Source organism: Pelodiscus sinensis, chromosome 3 (assembly GCF_052426305.1).
Source record: "Pelodiscus sinensis isolate ZL-2025 chromosome 3, ASM5242630v1, whole genome shotgun sequence".
Taxonomy (NCBI): Eukaryota; Metazoa; Chordata; order Testudines; family Trionychidae; genus Pelodiscus; species Pelodiscus sinensis.
Genome location: NC_143054.1, coordinates 90,108,789 through 90,131,165, shown reverse-complemented (window position 1 = coordinate 90,131,165; position 22,377 = coordinate 90,108,789). Strand labels below are relative to the sequence as shown.

Below are 22,377 nucleotides of genomic sequence, written 5' to 3'. Positions count from 1 at the left end.
ACATGTCCTAAACAGAGTTGATGATCATTGTGATTTGAGTGCTGTGAAGGTTCTGCCTCTCATGGTCACATGAGTCTTCATCGGTGGGTTGATGGATATATTTTTTCCAGTGGAACACAGCTGTTGTTACAGGATAGCAACCTCCAACAACATTCTGTATTCCACGGGGAGCCAATGCATAGATCAGAATGTTGGGTGATTTGATCTTAATTAGTGAGCCACTGCAATATGAATAAGCTGAATCTTGCTTAGGGCTTTCTTCCTAGCTATAGGAAACTGACGTTTTCCAGCTTATATGTACACAGATGACTATGGCCGTATTTTTATTCATTAGGATCAGCCAGCCACAAAGGTTTTCTTAGCTACTGTTGCTACTTCAGTGTCCAAGTATATTGCACAGAATAGTTATTGCATAATACCTCCCAGTGCATGAACTTATTCCAGAATAATAGTGGCCATACTGAGAACTGTTATGGAGTAGCTCTTATGCTTTAAAGTCACACCATACCTTAAATTAAAATAACTTTCAAGTATAGAAAAGCCCTATGGTTCCCAAAAGCTGGGAACCAATCTGACAATCTGTGGACAAATGTCTATAGTGAATGGAACTGATAAATAGAGAATTCCTTGAGAGAAGGGAATAGCATTGATAAGTAGAGTTCCCCGCTTCATCCCATCCTTAGCAGCACCTAAGTCTTGTTCTTCATTCAAGTGCTGATCTTAAAAAAGTGGTCAGAAAGCATAGAGACGGTATCATTTTTATGTAAAGGAGAAGTAGATTTGTCTGTGTACTGTCGAGACTTCAGCCCATCCTGTCTCATGAGCTCTTTCAAAGGCTTGCTGCAAATGACGAAAAAGGATGGAGATAGAACAAAGAGTCTTGCATATGAGAGGTCTGGAGGCAAGGGAGCAGTTTCACATGATGAACTTTTAGGTTTCCTCTGAAAAGAAAGACCTGAGTCACTGTGGAGCATTTCTGTTAACTGCTGCCTTGGAATTGGTGCAGAAGAGCTAGGAGATCCATCATATCTCTTGAAAAATACGGCAGGATTAGTATGAATATATTTCCCATATCAGTGGATAGAGGGAAGCTATTTGTCAGGGTATATGAGTGCCCTGTCTTTGCCTGAAGCTAGCTCCAGGATGGTGGCTGCAGAGATGTGGTTTCAAAAATTATATTTCATTAACTTTGTGATTAGCTTGCTTAGAAAGGTGTGTGTGTATATGTGGGGGGAAGGATGATTTGCAAAGTTGCTGGAATGAAGTAATGGCTTCTTTGATAAGGGGTAGAACCACTTATTGTAGCACTGTAAGTTAGACAACTTTCATAAAAGGAATTGTTGATATCTATTGCCACTGGTCCTCAGTGTTTCCTAATCTATTTTCCTGACAGCAAAAAGGGCAAGGATCAGATTTTCAGGTGACTGAAGCACTGAAGACATAGAGGATTATCACATATTGCATAAGGGGACAAGAAAGCGAGCACAGCATGGTGTCTCTTGTCCTGGGATTTACTTGCTTGTGAAGGTCTGTGAGATGGTCTTGAATGCAGGTAGAGAAGATAATTCCTCATGAGAAGTGCCATGTACTGGAAATAAATAGAGACCTTTTGAGTTTATAACTGGTTACCATTCGGAAGAGCTCTGAAGAGCATGACATTTCTACCTCTATGACTGATGAGAAAAATGCTGTCTATAGCTGTGTGGAAATAAGCTGTTGTAGATGCTAATACAGAGGTGGGCAAAAACTTGGGGCTGGTTCATCTGAGTTACCCCGGTGGACCACTGCTATATTTACCCGCACAGCCACAGGTACTGGCGATTGAAGCTTCTGTTCGTGGATTGCTGTTATCGGCCAATAGGAGCGGCGGGAAGTGGTGCGGATCAGGACACGGCTCCCTTCCTGCTCCTGTTAGCCATAACCAATGGGAGTTGGATCACCTGTACCTGCAGCCGTGAAAGTAAATATACAGGGGAGGGATGAGGAGGCCACCATAAGCAAGCCCCAGCAGATTAGATCCAGCCTGCAGGCTGGTATTTGTGCACCCCTGCTCTAGTAAAACAGGAGTATACCTTTGGAGGGAGAAATCTTTGTCATGTGTGCTCTCTTGTTTATTTTTTCCATGGGCCCACTCTAAGAAAGCTGCTAGCGGGTCATTCTGGTTTGTTTACTTACCAGCTCTGCATCCATAGAGCCTCATGGCTCCTATTGGCTGTGGTTCGCAGCTCCCCTTGGCTGCAGTCCGGTAGCAGCTTTCTCAGAGTGGGTCCATCCGCGGACCACTTAGAGAAACACTGTCATAGAGCCAAGCAGATCTGTGTGGACATGTGGTAGAAGAGGATGGTTTGGTGCCAAAGTACCTATTGCATGTAATTGTATTGCTTCATTAATTCTCCTTAGAGGAGAAGAATATTCCATTAGTCAGCTATAAAATTTGGAAGAGTCCAGGAGTATTCAGGGTGAATCATAATGATAAGCTTCCCTTTGTCTAGAAACTGGAGTGTGTTACAAACTTGCTGGGCTCATCCTTGCTTGTTACCTAGAAGTTGCCTCTCAGCTTTGCCCATGATCCAGTCAGTTAGTGGACACAGATGGCTAAGATTACATTTGTTGGTCCAAGCTATGAAGGATTATGTAAACTCAGTCAAATGGAGGTCACCCAGCAGATAGGAACAAAAAGGTATCTCTCACAGAGAAAGAGCTTTTTGGGGTGGGGTGGAGAATCAGTTGGAAAGAGACTAGATTAGGGGAGGAGGAGGGTCCTGAGATAGGGCTTATAAATGGCAGGAGATCCCTGCAGTAAACTTCTTTGAGGAAAGGAAGTGGCATAGGGAATCCTTCTGGTGAAGAAGCAACCAGGGAGGAACTCTGCAGGACCTAGGAGCAGAAGACTTCCTTGTGGTTTGAGAAGGCAGAAAAAGTTATTTGAGATTTTAGATTTATGGGATCTTTTGTTATCCTGGAAGGGGATTGCACTTTTAAGTTCCCATGGAAGATCCAGACAGGCCACTGTGGCTATGTCTAGACTGCAGGCTTCTTTCGAAAGAGGCTCTTTCGAAAGCATCTTTCGAAAGAGCCTCTTTCAAAAGATCGCGTCTAGACTGCAGGCGGATCTTTCGAAAGAGCAATCCGCTTTTTCGAAAGAGAGCACCCAGCGAGTCTGGATGCTCTCTTTCGAGGAAGCCCTATTTACAATGAAGAGGAACTTTCGAAAGAAGGCGTTCTTCCTCGTGAAACGAGGTTTACCGCCATCGAAAGAAAAGCCGCGTTCTTTCGAAATAATTTCGAAAGAATGCGGCTTGAGTCTGGATGCAGGGGAAGTTTTTTCGGGAAAAGGCTACTTTTCCCGAAAAAACCCCTGAGTCTGGACACAGCCTGTGGGACCAAGAAAGCATAGACCAGAGGGTGCCAGGGATGATGACCCCTGGAAATACTTCCTCTGGACCCAGAGGGGTGCCCCCGAGGTGAAAGCCTATCATAAAAGGGGTAACAGAGAGGATTACGGACATAAAAGAAAACTGTATCAGGGTAATAAAAATTGCTAGAGGCACTCTTCACATGCTCATTCCACCTGCTATCTCTGTCACCAAACTAGCTTATTGTGTAAGCTCTTAGTCAATTTACAAGAGGTTTAGCTAAGCTAACAAGTAGAAATTGATAAATACTAGATTTGCTCCAGAATCATTTAGGTGCTAGGGGTCAGCAGCAGTCCTAACATCCAGTAACTTTACAGTTGCCTGGAGAGTACATTCATCTTAATTGCATTACAGAATATAGCTGTCCAACACCTACAGTAGTCTTATCAGTGGCTGCTACTAATAAGTGTCTGTAAATACACTCTTAATCTGTTTATATAATAAATATGGATAGTATAATAGGACAATCTATATATACACCTGTTTAATCTTGTTCTATGGGGTCACAATGTTAAAATAGTAGCTTGACTTGAAAGGAAAACCTTTTTTTTTCAAAAACCCACACTTTTGGGACCACAGTGTTCATACAAATCACTGGGTTAATTATGCATTCTAAAAATTATGCAAATAATCACTGTAGTGGTGAATTAATCAATGTTAATCACTTGAAAAATAGCTTTTAAGTGTTTTTATAAAAATGTGTGAAAGTATTTAAAATGATCACAGTGAGCTTCCTTTTTAATAACCCTGGGTTTTTTTTAACACTGACAGATGGATGCTCCCTATGTTATTTTAGTGTTGAGCAACAGACACAGTGGGTGATCACAGGTGTAACATTCTGAAATCGGGCCCCAGACTCTTCTCAAGCTTAACAAGATGATACTGTGATTAATTCAGTTCTTGAGGAGTTACCTGAAATCTATGGCTGAAATGTGTCTCTTGTTCCAGTGGGAGACTCCTATTTAAATGCAGTAGTATTTTGAAATGTATATTTAACTACAGAAAGCTCAAAGGTTTTGGACACACATTGCAGTCTAGCTTGAAGTGACGGCTATTGCTGTTGAATACACAAGCAACATAGCTTTGTTTAAAAGATAAATGGCGAGGAACACCCACATATTGAACTAATCATGGCCAAGATTTCTAAAAATCTATGTATGCCCATAGTTAGATTCTCAAGACCACTTTTAGTTGCCTAAATAAGTGGCCTGATTTTCAAAAGTGCTGAATACTGAGTTGCTCCCATTTGCTTCAGCTGAGGTGATGTGTGTTCAGTCCCTCTGACAATTTAGCCCTAATTGGGTAAGCAAGACTTAACCAAAAATGTTAAATCCTGCCCTCTGATGTATGGAGCCACTAAGTAGGCAATGGATAATAAGGAGCCTCTTCCATAAATATGGTGGAAAAGCAAGGATCACATTTGCTGTAAGATCATTGAGCCTCACCACACTTGTAGCTAGGGGTTGTGATCTGCACTTTAGCGATGTATGTGTGCCAGCTCTCATCAAACTAGTTTACTGACATGTGACTGTGGCAATGTGAATGGTGGTATGAATAAGCTACCCTCAATATGTGCCTAGGACCTCTGGTGGCCAGGTACTCAGGACAGCTACCCTGCTCTGCTGCTCACATTGCCATTGGTGTCTATTTTTAACATGTTAACTCTTGAAATTTCAAGTGAAAGTAGCTGAGAGTTGAGTTTTACATCTGGAGGCGAAGAACTCACAACCTGATGGAATCCTTTTCATTCAGGGTTCAGAAATAGTGATTAATTGTAGCTCTGCCCAGCAAAGACACAGATGTTATTTTTGCAGATAGCAGTCTTATGGCACATGAAGCATTAGTCATCTCTCTTCAATAATTCAACAGGCTATTAATATCCCATAACTTTCTTGTACTTAGGAGTGACAATTGTATTTAAATTAATCATCCTGAAAAACAGACTATTCAAGTCATGGTTTGATTTCAGGAAAAACAATTTTGAAGTACCTGATTCTTCAAACTACTGAGCATCCTCACTTCTCTGACTCAAACTGAAGCTGATGGTTGCTCAGCATCTTGGAAAATTGGGTTCTATATTGTCAAAGGTAAAAACCTTAATTTTCCCTATGCTTCAATGCCACAAAACAACCAGAAATCCAGCTCAACTGGCCCAGTTTCAAATGGCTATGTACTTTTAATAAAAGGTGTCTGTGTCAACTTACTCTTTCCCCAACCACGTGCACTACACCACGAGGACAAAGAAGCATCTGTACCTCTGCTCCACATTTTTACCCAGAGAAGGAAACAATATACCTGATACTCATTTTAGTATGCATTTGGTGATGTGTGAAAAGTAAATGTATGGCCAGATGTGCTTCTAGTTTTGGGTTTGGGAGGTCTTAACACTGCATTGCTGCTGCTGCGACTAATGCAGATGAACCCCAGAATAGTTTGCTAATTGGCAAGCTCTGTTTTTTATTTGCACTATAGAGAACTAAGTTTTGTTCCTTGTTTCTATTTTGACATTTCCATTGTTGGGTTTATGACTGTATTATGCCTCATTAAAAACTTCAGTATCCCCCTCCTTCCATTTACAAAACCTTCCATGTATACCACATGTCCATTCAGAAAATGAATAATCGTGGCTTTTAATGAGCTCAGGTCACCAAAAAGTGACTCTGTTGGCCCATGTGGAAAATAAATACCGGAAGTTAAGCGCTTTCACTGACATATGTCAGTGTTAGTGGCCTCACTGATCCAAACTGGTACCTGGCTTATCTACGCTGCAGAGAAGATTGAAGCTGCTGCAGTCAATCTTCTGGTATTTGAATTAGCAGGTCTAGTAAGGACACGCTAATTCAAACTATGAGGTGCTTCCTTTGGTGCCAATAGTCCTGCTCCTACAAGGAATAAGGGAAGTGGATAGAAGAGTGTCCTTCTGTCAGCATTCCACTGTGTGGATGGTGCCAAAACGAGATTTAAGATACCTTGACTCCAGCTACATAATTAATGTAGCTGAAATTGCATGTCTTCATTAGAATTTATCCCCTAGTGTAGACCTAGCCTGAAAGAGGGGCAGTCTGTAAGGCACCTGGGATCCCAAGAGATTTACCGATCAAAATCTGCATTTTGAATGGGTTGCAGGAATTTAAAACCAGTGCATTTGTGGACCTCAGAAGTACTACATGGAGACGACGTCTACATTATGAGTTTTTGCAGCATAAGCTGTGATTCATTTGCATATTTTCTGCCGATCTGATTTTTTGCTAGGGGTTTTTGCGCAAAAACAAGCAGTGTGGATATTCCCTTTTTGCACAAAAACCCCAGCGAAAAAATGGATTGGCAGAAAATATGCAAATGAGATAGTGACTTATGCTAATGAGCCCCTCATTAGCATATTGTCTACCACAAAAACTTGTAGTGTAGACATAGCCAGAGAGACTCCCAAATGTTAGCTAAAGATAATCCCAAACCAAAACACCCAGATCTGCACACCCACGAACAATGAAAGTTCATATTGATATGTGGATTCAGTGGCTCTGGACTGGCATGAATTTGAGTACATTCCTGGCCAGAGTTTCTATAGAGTGTGGTTACCTTGCACCACATAACACAGCTGGCTGGCTCTGGCTGTGTCTGTCATATCTACTCCAGAAGGATCACCCCGTAGGGCACGAGGGATGGTGCTGAGGTGTTTTCAATATTATCTTTCCTACAGCAGGTGTAGTGGGTATGATTGTGACACCCCAACTTTGTGTTGTCTCCTCTACCATTTCTGGCTTATTATTATTTGCATTGCAGTAGCACCATATGTCCCAATCAAGATCAGGTCCCCAGTGTGTTCTGTAGTTTACAAACATATAGTAGGAAACACTGCCTGCAATTTCAGAGTTTAAAATCAAAACAGAGAAAAAGTGAGAGGGAAAGGGAGACACAGACTTACCCAAGATGACACAGAGGTCCGTGCAAGTAGCAAAAATAGAAAAAAGATCTTCTGATCCCCAATCCAGTGCCCTGTTCACTAGCCCTCACACCATTAATAGTCAGCATTAATCAGATTGGCTCTTTTGCAGCTGTGCTGTGTACCTGGGTACCACTCACAGAATGTCCTCCGAACCTGTGGAGTGCTAAGATGAACTTCACACCACTTTTGTACTCTCTCCCTATCTCCCTGGATTGCATTCTGTGTCATCCACAAACATAGCTGAGTATTTGGCTCTGCATTCTCCTGGCTGCTCATTTTGCTGGTTTATTTAATCTGTTAACTAAAAGCTGGAAATGCTGAGATTTGCCCTTTAGGATCATTGCATTCCATGTCACTCATATTTAGGGAGGTGAGGAGGAGAGCGAGGAAAGGGCAAGGGGTCTGTAATGGCTGCATATACAGCAAAATACCTTTTTGGTCTGCATTAGAAAGTTGACTTTGTTGGGACATATGTTGGAGCATGGATAGGGATTTAATATGATTGACATAGACAAGTGGTGACAAACTGTTCAGGAAAAACTAATGTATCTGTGCTGAGTGGCAAAACCATTAATGCACCAACCTTTTTTGCTTTAAAAACATCCTTTAATTTTTATTCTTATTTTTTCAGAGCAGTTGCAGCTGTCATCTCTGGCTCTCAATCTGCTATTTCATAGCATCCATTCATATTCTATGAAGAAACTCGATTGCCTAATGAAAAAGCTATCCATTTATATTTTTCAGTAAGAAAACAGAAAATAGAGAAGTATTGTTGGCGCTGACAACTACATTTCTAACCTTGATTGGTTCAGGAGCGTTGCTTGCATTCAGACCAGCAAAAGTAATAACTATAATGGGGAAAATACTATTGTCTTGTTTTTAAAAACCTTTTCAGAAATTCTATTGCAATCAAAGCTGTTTAAAAATGGCTCTCTCTCCTAATTAATTACCAGTGAAATTATTTGCATGCTTTATATCGTTTTCATTTTCTGCTTAATTTTTCTCTGTGCATGTTATTGAAGTTTGATGAGATAAGGTTCATTTACTTCAATATTATGGGCTAAAAATTTCCTTATTGAAACAAATGCATGTTCCACAGGTATATAACCAATGACAGAACTTTATCATTTTCATCTTAGAAAAGAGGAGACTAAGGGGAGATATGATAGAAGTCTATAAAATCATGACTGGTATGGAAAAAGTGAATAAGGAAAAGTTATTTACTTATTCCCACAATATAAGAATGAGGGGTCACCAAATGAAATAATAGGCAGCAGGTTTAAAACAAACAAAAGCACAGTCTCAGCGCACAGTCAACCTGTGGAACTCTTTGCCAGAGGATGTTGTGAAGACTAGGACTTTAGCAGGGTTCAAAAAACCTATCTAGATAGGTTCATGGAGGTTAGGTCCATCAATGGCTATTAGCCAGGATGGGTAGGAATGGTGTCCTTAGCCTCTGTCAGAGGTTGGGAATGGGTGACGGGAGAGGGATTGTTTGAAGATTCTCTACTCTGTTTACTCCCTCTGAGGTATCTGGTATTGACCACTATTGGCAGACAAGATACTGGGCTAGGTAGACCTTTGGTGTGACCCAGTCTGGCCTTTCTTATGTTCCATAATAGTAGATGGCAGATGCTGTTTATTTTATCTCTGACAATACATATGTTTCTTCAATATTTGTAATAGTATGAGTATATGAAATGTATGAATCATATGAGAAATGTGTAAATATGAAATATAGCGTATACTGTATGGGCCTGGTTGTAATTTTCTCTCAGATAGGTGAGCAATTCCACTTAAATGGGACAACCTATTGGTGCACGTCTACACAGCAGGGAAAAAGTTGAATTAAGCGATGCAACTTCATCTATGTCAATTGCATAGCTTAATTCAAATTTCTTAATTCGGTTTTGGTTCTGTCTACACAGCTGGAAGTAAAAGGAAGAACACTCTTCTTTCAACTTCCTTTACTCCTCAAAAAATGATGGTTACAGGTGTTGGAGCAAGAAGTCCTCCAGCTCGCCACTGTTTCAAAATAATGGCTTGAAGTGTAGACACACTCACATTATTCCAAAATAATGCTGCTATGTAGCCATAGCCTTAAAGTGAGCAGTTATTCAATATATATAAAGATGGAAATCACAACCTAGTATAAACTATACATTACATATAAAATATCTCAAGTAAGAGAATGAGTCATAGAGTAGAAAAAGGATAGGCTTCCTTGTGATTATGAAGGTCAGACTCATCAAATAGTTTCCATAGTCTAATAAAGAGGGTTTTCATTAGTCATAGCATTGTGAGTGTTGATTTGATCCTATTTTTTTTCAAAAGCATTTGGCATGAGAATATATTTGTCTGTGTGCTATTTGATACTTTCAGCTTTGCTAAGACAGGTACCAGCAGATTTCTTTTACTATATAAGGTTGGTGTTGAAATATTCTTTTTTGTTTTTTTGAGAAACATATTCTTTTATGGAGTCTGAGCCAGAGCTTTAAAGGCATTTAGGTACCTAATGAGATTTTTAAAAGCATTAGGTGCCTAACTAATATTGAAATCAATGCAAGTTAGTCATTGATTTCACAATGTGAGTTAGGCCATTAGGGATTTTCACGAGTACTATCTGTATCTTTAGACACCTAAATAACTTTTAAACTCTTGTCCTATACCCTTAGTATCTTGCATGAACAGTTTCAAAGGCTATTTTTTAATATTTGCTTCAGCTACACCAGACTAACATGACTACATTTCTATCACTATTTTTTTAAAAGAGAGAATCCCAGAGTTGAACTCTGAATCCATGGGGGGAAAGTTGTAACTAGATCTGAACTTTGCCACACAGAACCAACTCTTAATTATTTTGCAACTGAACATTAAAGAGAAGTGTTTCAAAAGCCTGTGCTTTGAGCATAGAATTTGGTCTTTAAACAGTCTTTCCTACTCAAGCCAACCCAAAGCACTTAAGAAAGCAATGAGCAAATGGAGTAGAAAAAGTCTATCTGGGAAAACATCTTCTCAAGAATGAGGACCTGCAGCTGCAGCTGCTCGTTCCCCTGGCAGCCTAATGAGCAAAGCTGGATCACATCATGCAGGCCACCTGATTGTCTAAGGAAGCTATCAGGCCCATTCTTAAACCCAGCAACAGCAATATCTTGCTGGCTTCTCAATGTGTATACCTGCAGCATCTCCATCTCCCTGTGTCTGCTGCTTTCCAGGTCCTGCTACTGTCTTGCTTTTTGCTCCAGCCTAGACATTGCCTTGCAACAACCCTTGTTCCAGTTCTTTCTCAGCCTTGCTCCTGCCTTCCCTGTTGCTAGGCTGTGGCCATTGACCCTGGTTCTGACTCAGTCTTGCCTCTGCTGTTTGGACTCTGACCAGTAGGCCAGTCTGCCCTCAGCCTGATTTCCTGACACATCCACATAGTCTTGGATTATAAAATCTGTTATACAGAGAGAGAGAGAGAGAGAGAGAGAATGAGAAAGAGAGAGAAAATGATGGCTAGTGTATATTTTCACACTATTAAACCAGATCTTGACCGATATCTCTTCCAAAGATCAGATATATGATTCATGTCATTATTTCACGTCAGGCCACTTAAGCCCAGTTCTCTTCCTTGGTCATTTGGCATTTCCTGTAACTTTTAGGATTGCAGCCTTGTCTACACTTTGTTTCTGAATCTCCGGACAAGGAGGTTCCAGGCACCTTTCTTCTAGCTTCTAGAAGCTGAAGCTTGTTTCATGTCTCCAGGACAGATTGTGTCAAATAGTCAAACAGTCTAAAACCACAGGAGCTGAAATACACCAATCTATTTTAAAGTGAGTAAATCAGATTAAAGAGCAAGAAATAGTGTCCCATATAGATTTAATTTTAAACTCTGCAAAAGTCATCCACATAGAGGACCAGATTCTCAGCTAGTATTAACTGATGTAGTTTCCACTGACCTCAATGGAGCTATTTTGCTTTATGCCCCCTGAGATCTGGCTCTTAGAAGGAACTGTTTAGTTACAAGAAAATAAGCAAATATGTACATAGCTAGTGAATGCCTCAAATCTGTTTCTGATTGTTCCTTTCATTATTTTGACCTTTTACACAGGCAGTGAATCAGGAATATGGATTCAGATACCTTATAACATCACCCTTATTCCTTCTCTCTGAAATTCCAGTCATTGGTAATCTGTGACCCTTTTTATGTTAAAAATGCAACAGGATTCCTTGTCATATCAGGCATGTAGGTTTAGATTATATTAGCAGTTCTGCAATGTATTCTAATAATCCATGCTATCTAGGTGGAAGTGGAATAGTCTATTGTCTATGCAGTAGATATTTTCCTCTCTATCTATTAACATCCCAACATTGAGCTGTGGAGTAATTTCTACTCTTAAAACCTAGCAGATCAAATGTCCCTTAATTATAAATAAAGTCTCAAGGTGTTAGGATGCAGGTATGCTATATATTTTGGATAAACTGGATGGTCTCTGCAGGAAAGAATCAATGGACACAAATCAGATATACGTAAAGGGAATATACAGAATCCTGTTGGTGAGCATTTCAGCTTGCCTAACCACAGTCTGACAGACCTGCAAGTAGCTGTCTTGTCACAAACCAGCTCTACAAGCCAAATACACAGAGAAGCCCTAGAATCCCAGTTCATCCACAAATTCAATTCACATGCCAATGGACTCAGTTGTGATATGGGCTGGTGGGAACTATACCTACTTAATAACCACTGAAGGTGCTAACAGCGCCCTGAATGGTATCCTTCCTGTTTTAGAAATCTATCTATTGACTTTGATTTTTATCTGCTTAGGTTTAAGTACCCATTCTCCAGATACTTAATGATGCTCTGTCTCCTATCACCTTCCCTTTTTCTTTCTCTCCCCCGTCTTCTTCCCCTCTCCTATTTATTTCAAGTTTTCATATCTGCAACTCATAACTCCGGTCATCTGAAGAAGTGGGTTGTGCCCCCGAAAGCTCATGATACCATCTACATGTTTTGTTACTCTATAAAGTGCTACCAGACCATTTGTTGTTTTTTTCTGTAACAGACTACCCCCTGAATCTCCTGGCTAGAGAGTTGCTCTGAATCCAACTCAGCCTCTAGAGAGGCTGTGATATTTCCTGAAAGAAGGCCTATGAGACTGAGACTGAAATATCAAAACTAAGCATCTGAAAATATTGCAAGGAGTCCTAAGTGATGCCCATCTAGATCAGAGACAGTATTTGGATCTAGTTTTTGGCTTGTGTTCAAAGCATGTTTAAGGTCTGGATATGAGATTCCAAGAGCTCAGAAACTTTATTCACAGTATTTTAGCCCAGAATGGAAGGTAAACTTTTGAGTACTTTGTGAAGAATTTGTGACACCAAGGACTACAAAAAGATCGCAAAAAAATTAATTGTGACCAATCATGGATATAAGCAGAGACAGAATTCCAATGCAACAGCTGTAAAACCAGGACCTGGAGCTAAAGGAAAATTGATTATTTACAGGAAGGCCTAACCCAGTGTGACATCATAATAAAATATTATGGAAATTGTGATGTGATATATACACAGGATTATAACTTGAGCAAGAGAATGAAGGGAGAAAAAAAACCTAGGAAAAATCACCAAATGTCCTAACAAATTAGCAGACAATCTAAAACCTGTTCTGTATTTCCTTGTTAATAAAAGCTAACTTGATTGGCTCTTCAAATGCTTCCCTTAATTAGTATGAATGTCTGTTCTTCCTTCTCCCACTCTCTACCAATATAATGTCAGTTATTTGCTGCCTCCACCTCCTCTTTGAGCATTATTGTCATGACAACTTGGAAATCAGCTCCTGAAAGATGGGTACCAGTAATTTGACTCTCTGAGCTATACAATTTGTCATCTAAAATAGCAATTAATACTGGAGCTTCTCAAATAGTCAGTTTTGCAAATGAAGTACTCACCTTGGTTTATTATGAGTTCCTGCTCAGAAATCTTGTTTCTCGCCAAATTGTGATCTATGGTATACAGTCATGCAGGGGACTATAGAATGCCTCTATGAAAATTTATCTCTTCTTGCCTTCGCTGGACTGCCACTTCTCCTCCCATGCAAGTGGGTGGACAGTGAGCATCCCTGTATGCAGGAACCTAGTGGCTAGTGAGGGAGCTGAAGGGTAAATCTCTCTCTCCCACCTTCTGAGATGTGTGGAGAATTAGCATACAAAACCTTTTCCTGGTTTAACAGGCTGTGATAGCTCCTGAAAGAACCACAGCAAGGTTTATATGTGTTTTCATTCTTTTAAAAACTGTCATAGTATCAGTGAAAGTGTTACCCAACTTAAGAAGTTAGGTACAAACTTACTCTTGTTCAGAGGATCAACCTTGCTTTGTGGGTGCAAGTGTTGCATAGACTCTGTGTTGGTTCCCTGCATAGAAATTCATCTTGAGAGCACAACCCTGTCTAGACACCTGAGCTGTATCTAGACTGGCCAGTTTTTCTGGAAAAACAGCCGCTTTTCCAGAAAAACTTGCCAGCTGTCTACACTGGCTGCTTGAATTTCCGCAAAGTACTGACTTCCTACTGTAAGAAATCAGTGCTTCTTGCAGAAATACTATGCTGTTCCCGTTCAGGCAAAAGTCCTTTTGCGCAAAACTTTTGTGCAAAAGGGCCAGTGTAGACAGCTCAGATTTGTTTTCTGCAAAAAAGCCCCGATCGTGAAAATGGCGATCGGGGCTTTTTTGCAGAAAAGCGTGTCTAGATTGGCACGGACGCTTTTCCGCAAAAAGTGCTTTTGCAGAAAAGCATCCATGCCAATCTAGACGCTCTTTTCCAAAAATGATTTTAACGGAAAACTTTTCCATTAAAAGCATTTGCGGAAAATCATGCCAATCTAGACACAGCCCTGGAGGCTAGATCTTATGATCAGAGTCAACAGTTTAAATAGGTCTTGTGGTGTCCTGCTCATCTCTAAGGTTCACTAGAGGATCCTCCCTTGCTCAGCCCCAAAGAATATTCCTCTTCATTCAGAGCCAGTAGGTTCTATTTTCATGTGTCTCTAACTTAACTCACCCTTGGCGCACTGATTGAATGTTTCCCCTGAAGCCAAAGACAAGCTGATCTCCTGCATAGAAAATGCCCCGCTCTCACCCAGGTCTCCATTTCAGGCAGTGTCTGTGAAATTAGCCGTTGAGCTGCCACATGTCATGATTCTCATGTAATGTTCCTGCATTTGGCAGTCCTGCTGTGCCTCCTTGCAGCCCTTCCAGAATGCTGCAGGGGTACCCACACCATTTCTCTGCCTGCTCACACTGCCGCTGAGATGGAACCATTACCACCAGCTGGGCTTTGTCTCCTCTTCCTTTTCTGGGACTAGTTCAGCATGAAGCAGCTGAGGAAAAGAGAGGGCATAGACATGGTGCCTCAGTGCTTCTCCAGCAATGGAGATGGGAGAGTACATGGAGGGGACTGAGAGTGAGGGCAGATAGACAGAAACACAAGCACGTGGCATATTTGTTTGTGAAATGTTTAGATGTGGTCTTTGCCCTGATCTACTTAAGAACATTCTTGGCCCACTCATTCACTCTCATTCTCTTCTCTCATTTACTTATTCTGAATCATTTGCCTTCCTTTCTGCTTCTCACCCATCCCGCCAGATTTCTTTCCTTGCACCTTGCCACATAACTAGGTGCTTACTTCAGGTGCAGGGTAGATGAGAAGAGCAAATGCCAGTCATTGCAGTAGAAATAAGCTGACTGTAAGTTCACCAGCTGCAAGGCTGCTAATCAGTTTTCAGAGCCTACATGCTGAGGAATAATACTGGTTCAACCACATTTTGTCAGTCATGTTCTTCCTCCCATTCTGCTGGCATTTCAAGCACTACAGTGGAGAGCATGTTTGTTTGGTTTTTTTAATAAAACAACTAGAACTTAAAAAAAATCTATTGATTTTTGTATAAGTTTTGTATAAGTTTGTCTCTAAACACACTGCACAAAATTTGGTTTGCCTGAGATTTTTGAATTTGTCCTAGGAAAGAAAATCTGGTCTGCTTAAAAATTGTAGAGGTGAATGGATATAGCTTGCATCCTTTAATCCAAGCATTTTATTTACATATAGTCAGCAACACTTAAAAAAAACACCTTTGGAGGTGTGTGAATTAACTGAACAAAGGGCAAGGGTAAAGTTCTTAATGGGTGATGTCTATGATCTAAAATGACTTTCCTGGTTGTGTGTCAGTAACTTGATTGGGAATCAAAATGGAGAAAATTACCCACATTTACCCTCTCTGTTGTTGACTGGTAGACTTCATAGGACCCTCCCCAATCCTAATAAGGCCAGGAAGAATGTGCCAAGAATTAAGTGTGCTAAGAATAAATTTGAGCTAGGATGGGGATAAGGTTACTTTGAACTCTGTATTTCATATTTTCTGACCTACCTCCTCGCACCCTCCCCCCCCAGAACTGTAATTATATTAGTGAAGCTGCAGGGGCTTTAAACAGTTCTTTCCAGTTCCTTTGCTTTTGCTGCCTTTCCATGCTCTGCTGTCCCCTTTGGATCTGGGGATTTTTATTTGTATTTATAGGGTGTGTGGCTCGTGTGCTGAAGATCCACTGGGAGGCACGGCTATTTTTGTTACACGCTGATACTTTAGTCTGAAGTGCAGGCATTGCCTTGGGAAAGGCTTAGGTTGTTCTGGGGGGCCAGGACTCTACAGAGAAGACAAGTTCAGCGAGGCACAAAGGAAGAAACAGAATAGGGAAAGAGGAGGCCCTCCCACCTTTTATTTCTAAATCTCCAGATAGAGTCAGTGACCCAGAAGAATTATCTAAACTGCTGGTATAACCTGACCTGCTTAGCAGAGTATCTTGCACCGTCACTGCTATGGCCGAGATTACAACAGAAGGTACTGTAACTATTTTCAAATATAATTAATTGGAAACAATTTGTACTTTGACAGTGTAATTGAGTCAGCGTGTCAGTGTGATTTATTGCTTTTTGGGGGAATAGCAGTTTTCCTGAAGGGTGGGTTATTGTGTGAGAAGTCTGGCAGCTGGAGACTCTACTGCTAGTTAGTGAAGCTAGATCACCACACACCTCTAATAATAGCATTGGCCATGTAACCTGAGCAACCGTAGCTTAGACAGTGACCCTAAAGTGACACAAGGAGGGGAATGCATACTGAACTGGAGCTATTGGGCTTCATACCAATAGGTCCAGTTCTGACATCCTTGCACATACAAATCTCCTATCAGCAAAATTAGCATTGAAATGTGTCGAGTTTTGCATATGACAGAAAGCAGCTCTGTAGTGCTGATTTTGCTTCTGGTTCAGTAGAGGCACCGAGGCACACTTGTGCAGAACCATTTGCAAGACTAGGGCCTATATTTATAAGCTAAGTTTTAATATGAATTGAAAGTAAACAGTATTTACTGACCCTACAGGTCTTATCCAGGTAAAGTTCCTATGGAAGCCCATGAGAACATTACTTGAATAACTACTCTAGGGCTAGGCCCAAAGAATGAGAAATAATAATCATATAAACCACAAAACATTTATCCAAACACATGAATATTTAATGTACTTTAATATATCCTGGCCATTCATATTTAAATAACTTTTTAGATGCATGACAATATTTTATAAACAACAGTGCAAGAAGAAAACTGTTTTAAATTCCACCTTTTTTACTCAAATATCAAATATTTTAGCGGATTCTTCTGCCAGATTTTTTTCCATTGTGGATCAGTCCACTTATCATCCTCAAGTTTAATAATGGCTTTTACACAAAATAGGCTATTTGACAGTCTTCCAAAAGTTTAGGTTTATTTTGATTGGGATAGTGTTTCAGACTATTAAATCTGTACTTTACACTCTTCAATTTTAACCATTCAGTTTGAGAGGATGTGTGAATGAATCTGTTTCCCAAAGGCTGTAAAATTTGCAGCATAACAACCTGTAGTATTCTGGCTTGATGTTAGCAAGAGCAAACATAAGACTGATGTGGGTGAGGTGCATGTGGCTTTTTTTCAAATCATCACCGAGTAGAGGAGTGTATATAATTTGTTCCTGGCAGCAAACAGTACTAAAACAGGTGGTACAGCCAGACAGCTATATCACAAATGCTGAGGCTAGTTCATGTAGAAATTCTTATCCAAATTTGGTGAAAACACTGCTCTTTTTGTTTTTGCTATCTGGAGAGTTATAATTGTTCTCAGATACATACTGGGTATTACCACAGGTGTCAAAGGGACTTGTATGCAGGAATCTGAGAGTGAAATATGCTTAGGTCTGGTGGGGTGTTTTAAATTTAACTTTTTATTTTTATGGGTAGTTCCTTGCTTGGGTAGATATTCCTAACTGGCACTCTCTTAATGCAGACTAGCTCAAAATTACTATGAATCACACAAGGACTTTCAAATGTGTAAATGATTTAGCTGCATTACACAGCTATATAATTATTCTGTGTTTCGGAATTTGGCATCTGCTAAGTGAAATGAAAAGTACTTTTTTAAAAAGTCATCAATAGTACTGTTCAGAAGACTCTAAATAGCCCTGTCACACTTAAAGGCTCTGTTCAGCTGTAATGATGTCAAAGGAGCCAACAGATTTGTCGGGCCCCTAAACAAGGTGTGTGGGGGGGTACCCCGGCTCCACACTCCTGGAAGGGGTGGGGTCTTGAGCAAAAGGGGTGGGACTGGACAGCCAACCTTCAGTGCTGCCCACAGTGTGCCCCCTCCAGCACCATCTGGGGCTCTGCAGAATGCCACACAGGGCTCCAGCGGTGATTTAAAGACACCACTGCTGCAAGTGCAGCAGCAAGCAGGAGCCCCAGGCCCTTCTCAATTGCTGGGCCTCAGGGGCAGTTGTCCCCTTTGCTCCCTCTGTTGGCAGACCTGAATGATGTGACTCTTTTGGCCTTGTGTAAGGCAGTGATGGCTTCACGTGGCAATAGATGTCAGTTCCACTGCAGGCTGACATTCAGCACATAGATTGACAAGGCCATAGAAGCAATCTTCTCCTTTATGTGTGGAGGAAGGTTACGCTGATCATTTGATTCTTTTTAGAGCTGATTCCTTAGGTGGTGTAAAGTTTTAATCCATGACAGCATATTGTATTTTGAATTTGAAGCTATAGTTTCATGGTGGAGTATCTCTGCTGAACTGTTGTTGCTGCAAATGAAGAAGCTTGCAAGTTCAAATCCCCAGTGCGATACAGTCTTACTCCTTTGCAGTCCATGAGCTGATAGGGTTCATCTACACCAAACTTTTTGACACGGGGACCAGTAAATCCATTCACGAGCTTTCAGAGGACTGGTAACATTCATTTGCAGATTTGCATATTCATTAAGCAAATGATGAATATGCAAATACATTGGTTTTGGTCCTCCCAAAGCCCCCAGGGCCAGCTTTAGCAAAGCTTTTGATACGGCCATCCACAACATTCTTACCAGTAAGTTAAGGGCATATGGATTGGAAAAATGGACTGTAATCCAATAAAACCCTGCGCCACCACATCGTGTATTGAAAAGGGGCTTATTTAAGGTGTGTCTGAACTACATGGCTCCCTCGATGGAGCCATGTAAATTAGGCTGATAGGCAAAGGGAAATGAAGCCGCGATTTAAATAATCATGGCTTCATTTAAATTTAAATGGCTGCCACGCTGAGCCGACAAACAGCTGACCAGCTGTTTGTTGGCTCAGCGTGCTAGTCTGGACACTCCCGTGCCGACCTGAAAGCCCTTTATCGACCTCCCTGTTATGCCTTGTAGGATGAGGTTTACCGGGGAGGTCGATAAAGGGCTTTCATGTCGGCAGGGGAGCATCCAGACTAGCGCACTGAGCCGACAAACAGCTGATCAGCTGTTTGTCGGCTCAGCGCGGCAGCCCTCTAAATTTAAATGAAGCTGCGATTATTTAAATAGCGGCTTCATTTCCCTTTGCCGAACAAACAAATATACATGGCTCCGTTGACGGAGCCATGTAGTTTAGACATACCCTTATTGTCAGAAAGCTGACACCATCTTTGGAATTTTTTATCCATATTCTCATTCCGGATGGTGAATGCACCAGGTTCTCTCCATTCTTACACATTGTAGTGCCTTTAAACCTCACTGTCAGCAGTGGGGATATTTAAAGGGTACTGCTTTTAAATTTTTATTCAGGATCTGCGTGCGCCCTGAACTGTCCCTCTCCCCGCTGGCCGATTCTCTCCCCCCTCCCCGCCCTGCGTCCACCAGCTGGTTCCCCAGCCAGCCCCGCGATCTCCCCCAGCCAGCCTCACTGCCTGCGCCAACCAGTTCCCCCCACCCCCGCGATCTCCCCTGGCCAGCTCCACTGCTCCCGGGCCCCCGGCCAGCCCTGCTTCCACTGGCCGGTTCCCCTCCCTATCTCCCCCGGGCAGCTCCACTGCCCCGACCCTGTTTCCCTGCGGCCCATATCCAACCCTCCCTCCCCATTCCACAGCCAGCAATAAGAGCTCACCTGGTAACCCTCACTATGCCTCTGCCGGGAGCCTGAAACATACGGCTGCATCTGCCCATCCCGGCTGAGGACTTGGGGAATCCAGTGCTGCACGGGTAGTCCAGGAGCCCGGAACACCCTGGCAGCCATGCTGAGGCCGGGTATTTTTTTCCCACGGCCCGGTATCAGGCCGTGGCCCATAGTTTGGGAAACGCTGATCTACACAGCAGGGCTAAAGTCGGAATAAGCTAAGTAACTGGAGCTATGTCAGTTGTTTAGCTTAAGTTGAACTTGCCCCATAAATTATCATGCATAAATGTGAGAGAGCATCTCATGGCAACCAGAGTGCATGGAGCCAAACATTGTATGGCTGAAGAGAAGACCTTAATGCTGCCTTTGACATTTTACCTGCTGAACTAAGGAGAGGTTCGCTAGATTCAGGAGCTGGGACCAGGTCACCTTGATGCAATTATCTAGACATCCTTTTTCTGATACTCCATCTCAAGATAATGGCCTACTAAGCATTAACTATACAGAATGTGCATAACTTTGGTTTTAACCCAGAAATGTAATGCCATTGAAATTAATTAGAATTAAAACTGGAACAACACTGTCAAGACCCAGCCCTATAATAATTTCTAATACAAAGCCCTACATCTATTATCTGGGATGACATTTTAGCTCAACAAAAAGTTGCGTAGAAGATCACAGCACCAATCATAATTGGATTAAAAAAAATGACAAAATGTGTTAGTGTTCACAGGAAGCCTATATAAACCCTTAGAAAACTGGCATGTAACTGCAGCAGCTGAGGGACTACCTATCCCTGGGCATGTACTTGTCTGAGATTCTAAACACACAAATGCTCAGTCATAATTCAGTCCCTAGTTTGGTCCTGGTAGCTATGCACCTGCACATTGCCCATTAGTCTGGGCAAATTACAATGAGCCAATTTAGCCTGAGGTGAATAACCAGAGGCTCCACAGCTTCTGAGTGACAAAACCAGAATGAGTTCCTGGATTTTTCAACCTGTGCTCAGTTCAGTAGACAAGTAAGAAAAGTTATGTAGTCATAAAGCACTTAAAAAGGCAGGTTTAACATGGTTTACACACTTTAAAAATAATGTAGGTCATCACAGTGATACATGAGAAATAACACATGGAAGAGCCAGATTATAGAGTCATAAAGATGTGCAACACATGCTTTGGGTGAGCTTATGCCAGAAGCTAAAAGTAACCTTCAACAGCCTAGAAGTTCACATATAGAATAATCAAATGCCTGCTCACTCAGGAGTGTTAAATACATAAAAGGCTTTCTAAATGCTCTCCGTTCAAATGAACAAGTTTAACAATATTTCATAACATTACAAAATGGCTCTCTTATTCGTTTGAATAATCAGACATGGAAATATCTGCTTAATTCCTTTATCAGGTAAGTTGATGATGACTCATCCCCAAGAAAATTTGCTTCTACTGTAGATGCAGCTTTATCAACAAAGTTGTATTTTGTACTTGTGGAATAAAATTATCCACTATCACCCCTTAGTAAAACAAGCAATACTGGTAAAAGTACGCTGTATCAATTAAGGATCATACTTTTTCTTTTCACACCCTTGCCCAACAGAGCTTTGCTGGCAGAAGTCTGAACCTGGAAGCTGGGGCTATGGTCACATTACTGAAGGCAGAGAAAGTTGATGGGCTTTCAGTGTTTATGTAACTTACGAGTTTTTGAACATTGTACCCTAATTAGGCTATGACTATATTACAAGCTTTTTCCAGAAGAGAAAATGCAAATGGAGCACTCATTTGCATCTGTTGTGCTCTCATTTGCATTTTCTCTTCCAATCCTTTTTGCGGAAGAGGTTTCTGTGCAAAAAAAGCACTGTGTAGACGGCATATGCAAATGAGCACTCCATTTGCATTTCCTCTTCCGGAAAAAGCTTGTAGTATAGCTGTAACGCTTAGGAGACCAAGAGGTCAGCAGAACATTCTGGCTATGTCTACACTGCAAGTTTTTGCAGCAGAAAATATGTTATTGAGGGACTCATTAGCACGAGTCATGATGTAACTAACATATTTTCTGCCGATGCTTTTTGCACAAGGGGTTTTTGCGCAAAAAGAATCAGCGTAGCCACTTCCCTTTTGCACAAGATCCTTATGCCTCTCTGCAAAAACCCCTTGTACAAAAAGAATGAGCAGAAAATACGCTAATGATACTCTCATTAGCATATTTTCTGCTGCAAAGAATTGCCGTATAGACAAAGCCTGTGTGTAGGTTCTTTAGAAAACCTCACTAAATCTTGTGCTTAAATATCTTTAAACATTCGTTAACTAGGATTTTTTGAGAATGATTACCCATTGCCCATACCATAAATGGATTTAAGCCATGCTGTTTTACTGATAACATTGAAAGCTAAAACTGAAACTTCACTCTGGCAAAGTTTAAAAAACAACAGTTCTGTTCTAAAGCTGGTTTTATAATGCAGGGCTGGCTTCAGACCAGGATGCATCAAAATCAGAGAAACCATTGTTGCCCTAGGTGAGGCAGGTCAGCAGCTTACAGAGGGAAAGAAGCTTTCTTTTTCTTTTCTTT

General features: G+C 41.3%; 1 protein-coding gene across 17 annotated transcripts in view; it reads left to right on the top strand.

The window, feature by feature from the left end:
- The first annotated feature begins 15,738 nt into the window (after positions 1–15,738).
- TRDN (triadin) overlaps positions 15,739–22,377 on the top strand; it is a 313,306-nt gene continuing 306,667 nt past the window's right edge. For 9 of the 17 annotated variants that reach the window (XM_075924095.2, XM_075924093.2, XM_089777241.1 and 6 more), the window contains exon 1: positions 15,741–16,229. In XM_075924095.2, the coding sequence (XP_075780210.2) occupies positions 16,208–16,229 (22 nt within the window). In that variant the 5' untranslated portion in view covers positions 15,741–16,207. Of the gene's footprint in view, positions 16,230–22,377 lie in introns of all 17 variants that reach the window. The other 8 variants (XM_089777234.1, XM_075924089.2, XM_089777237.1 and 5 more) reach the window with 2 other exon arrangements.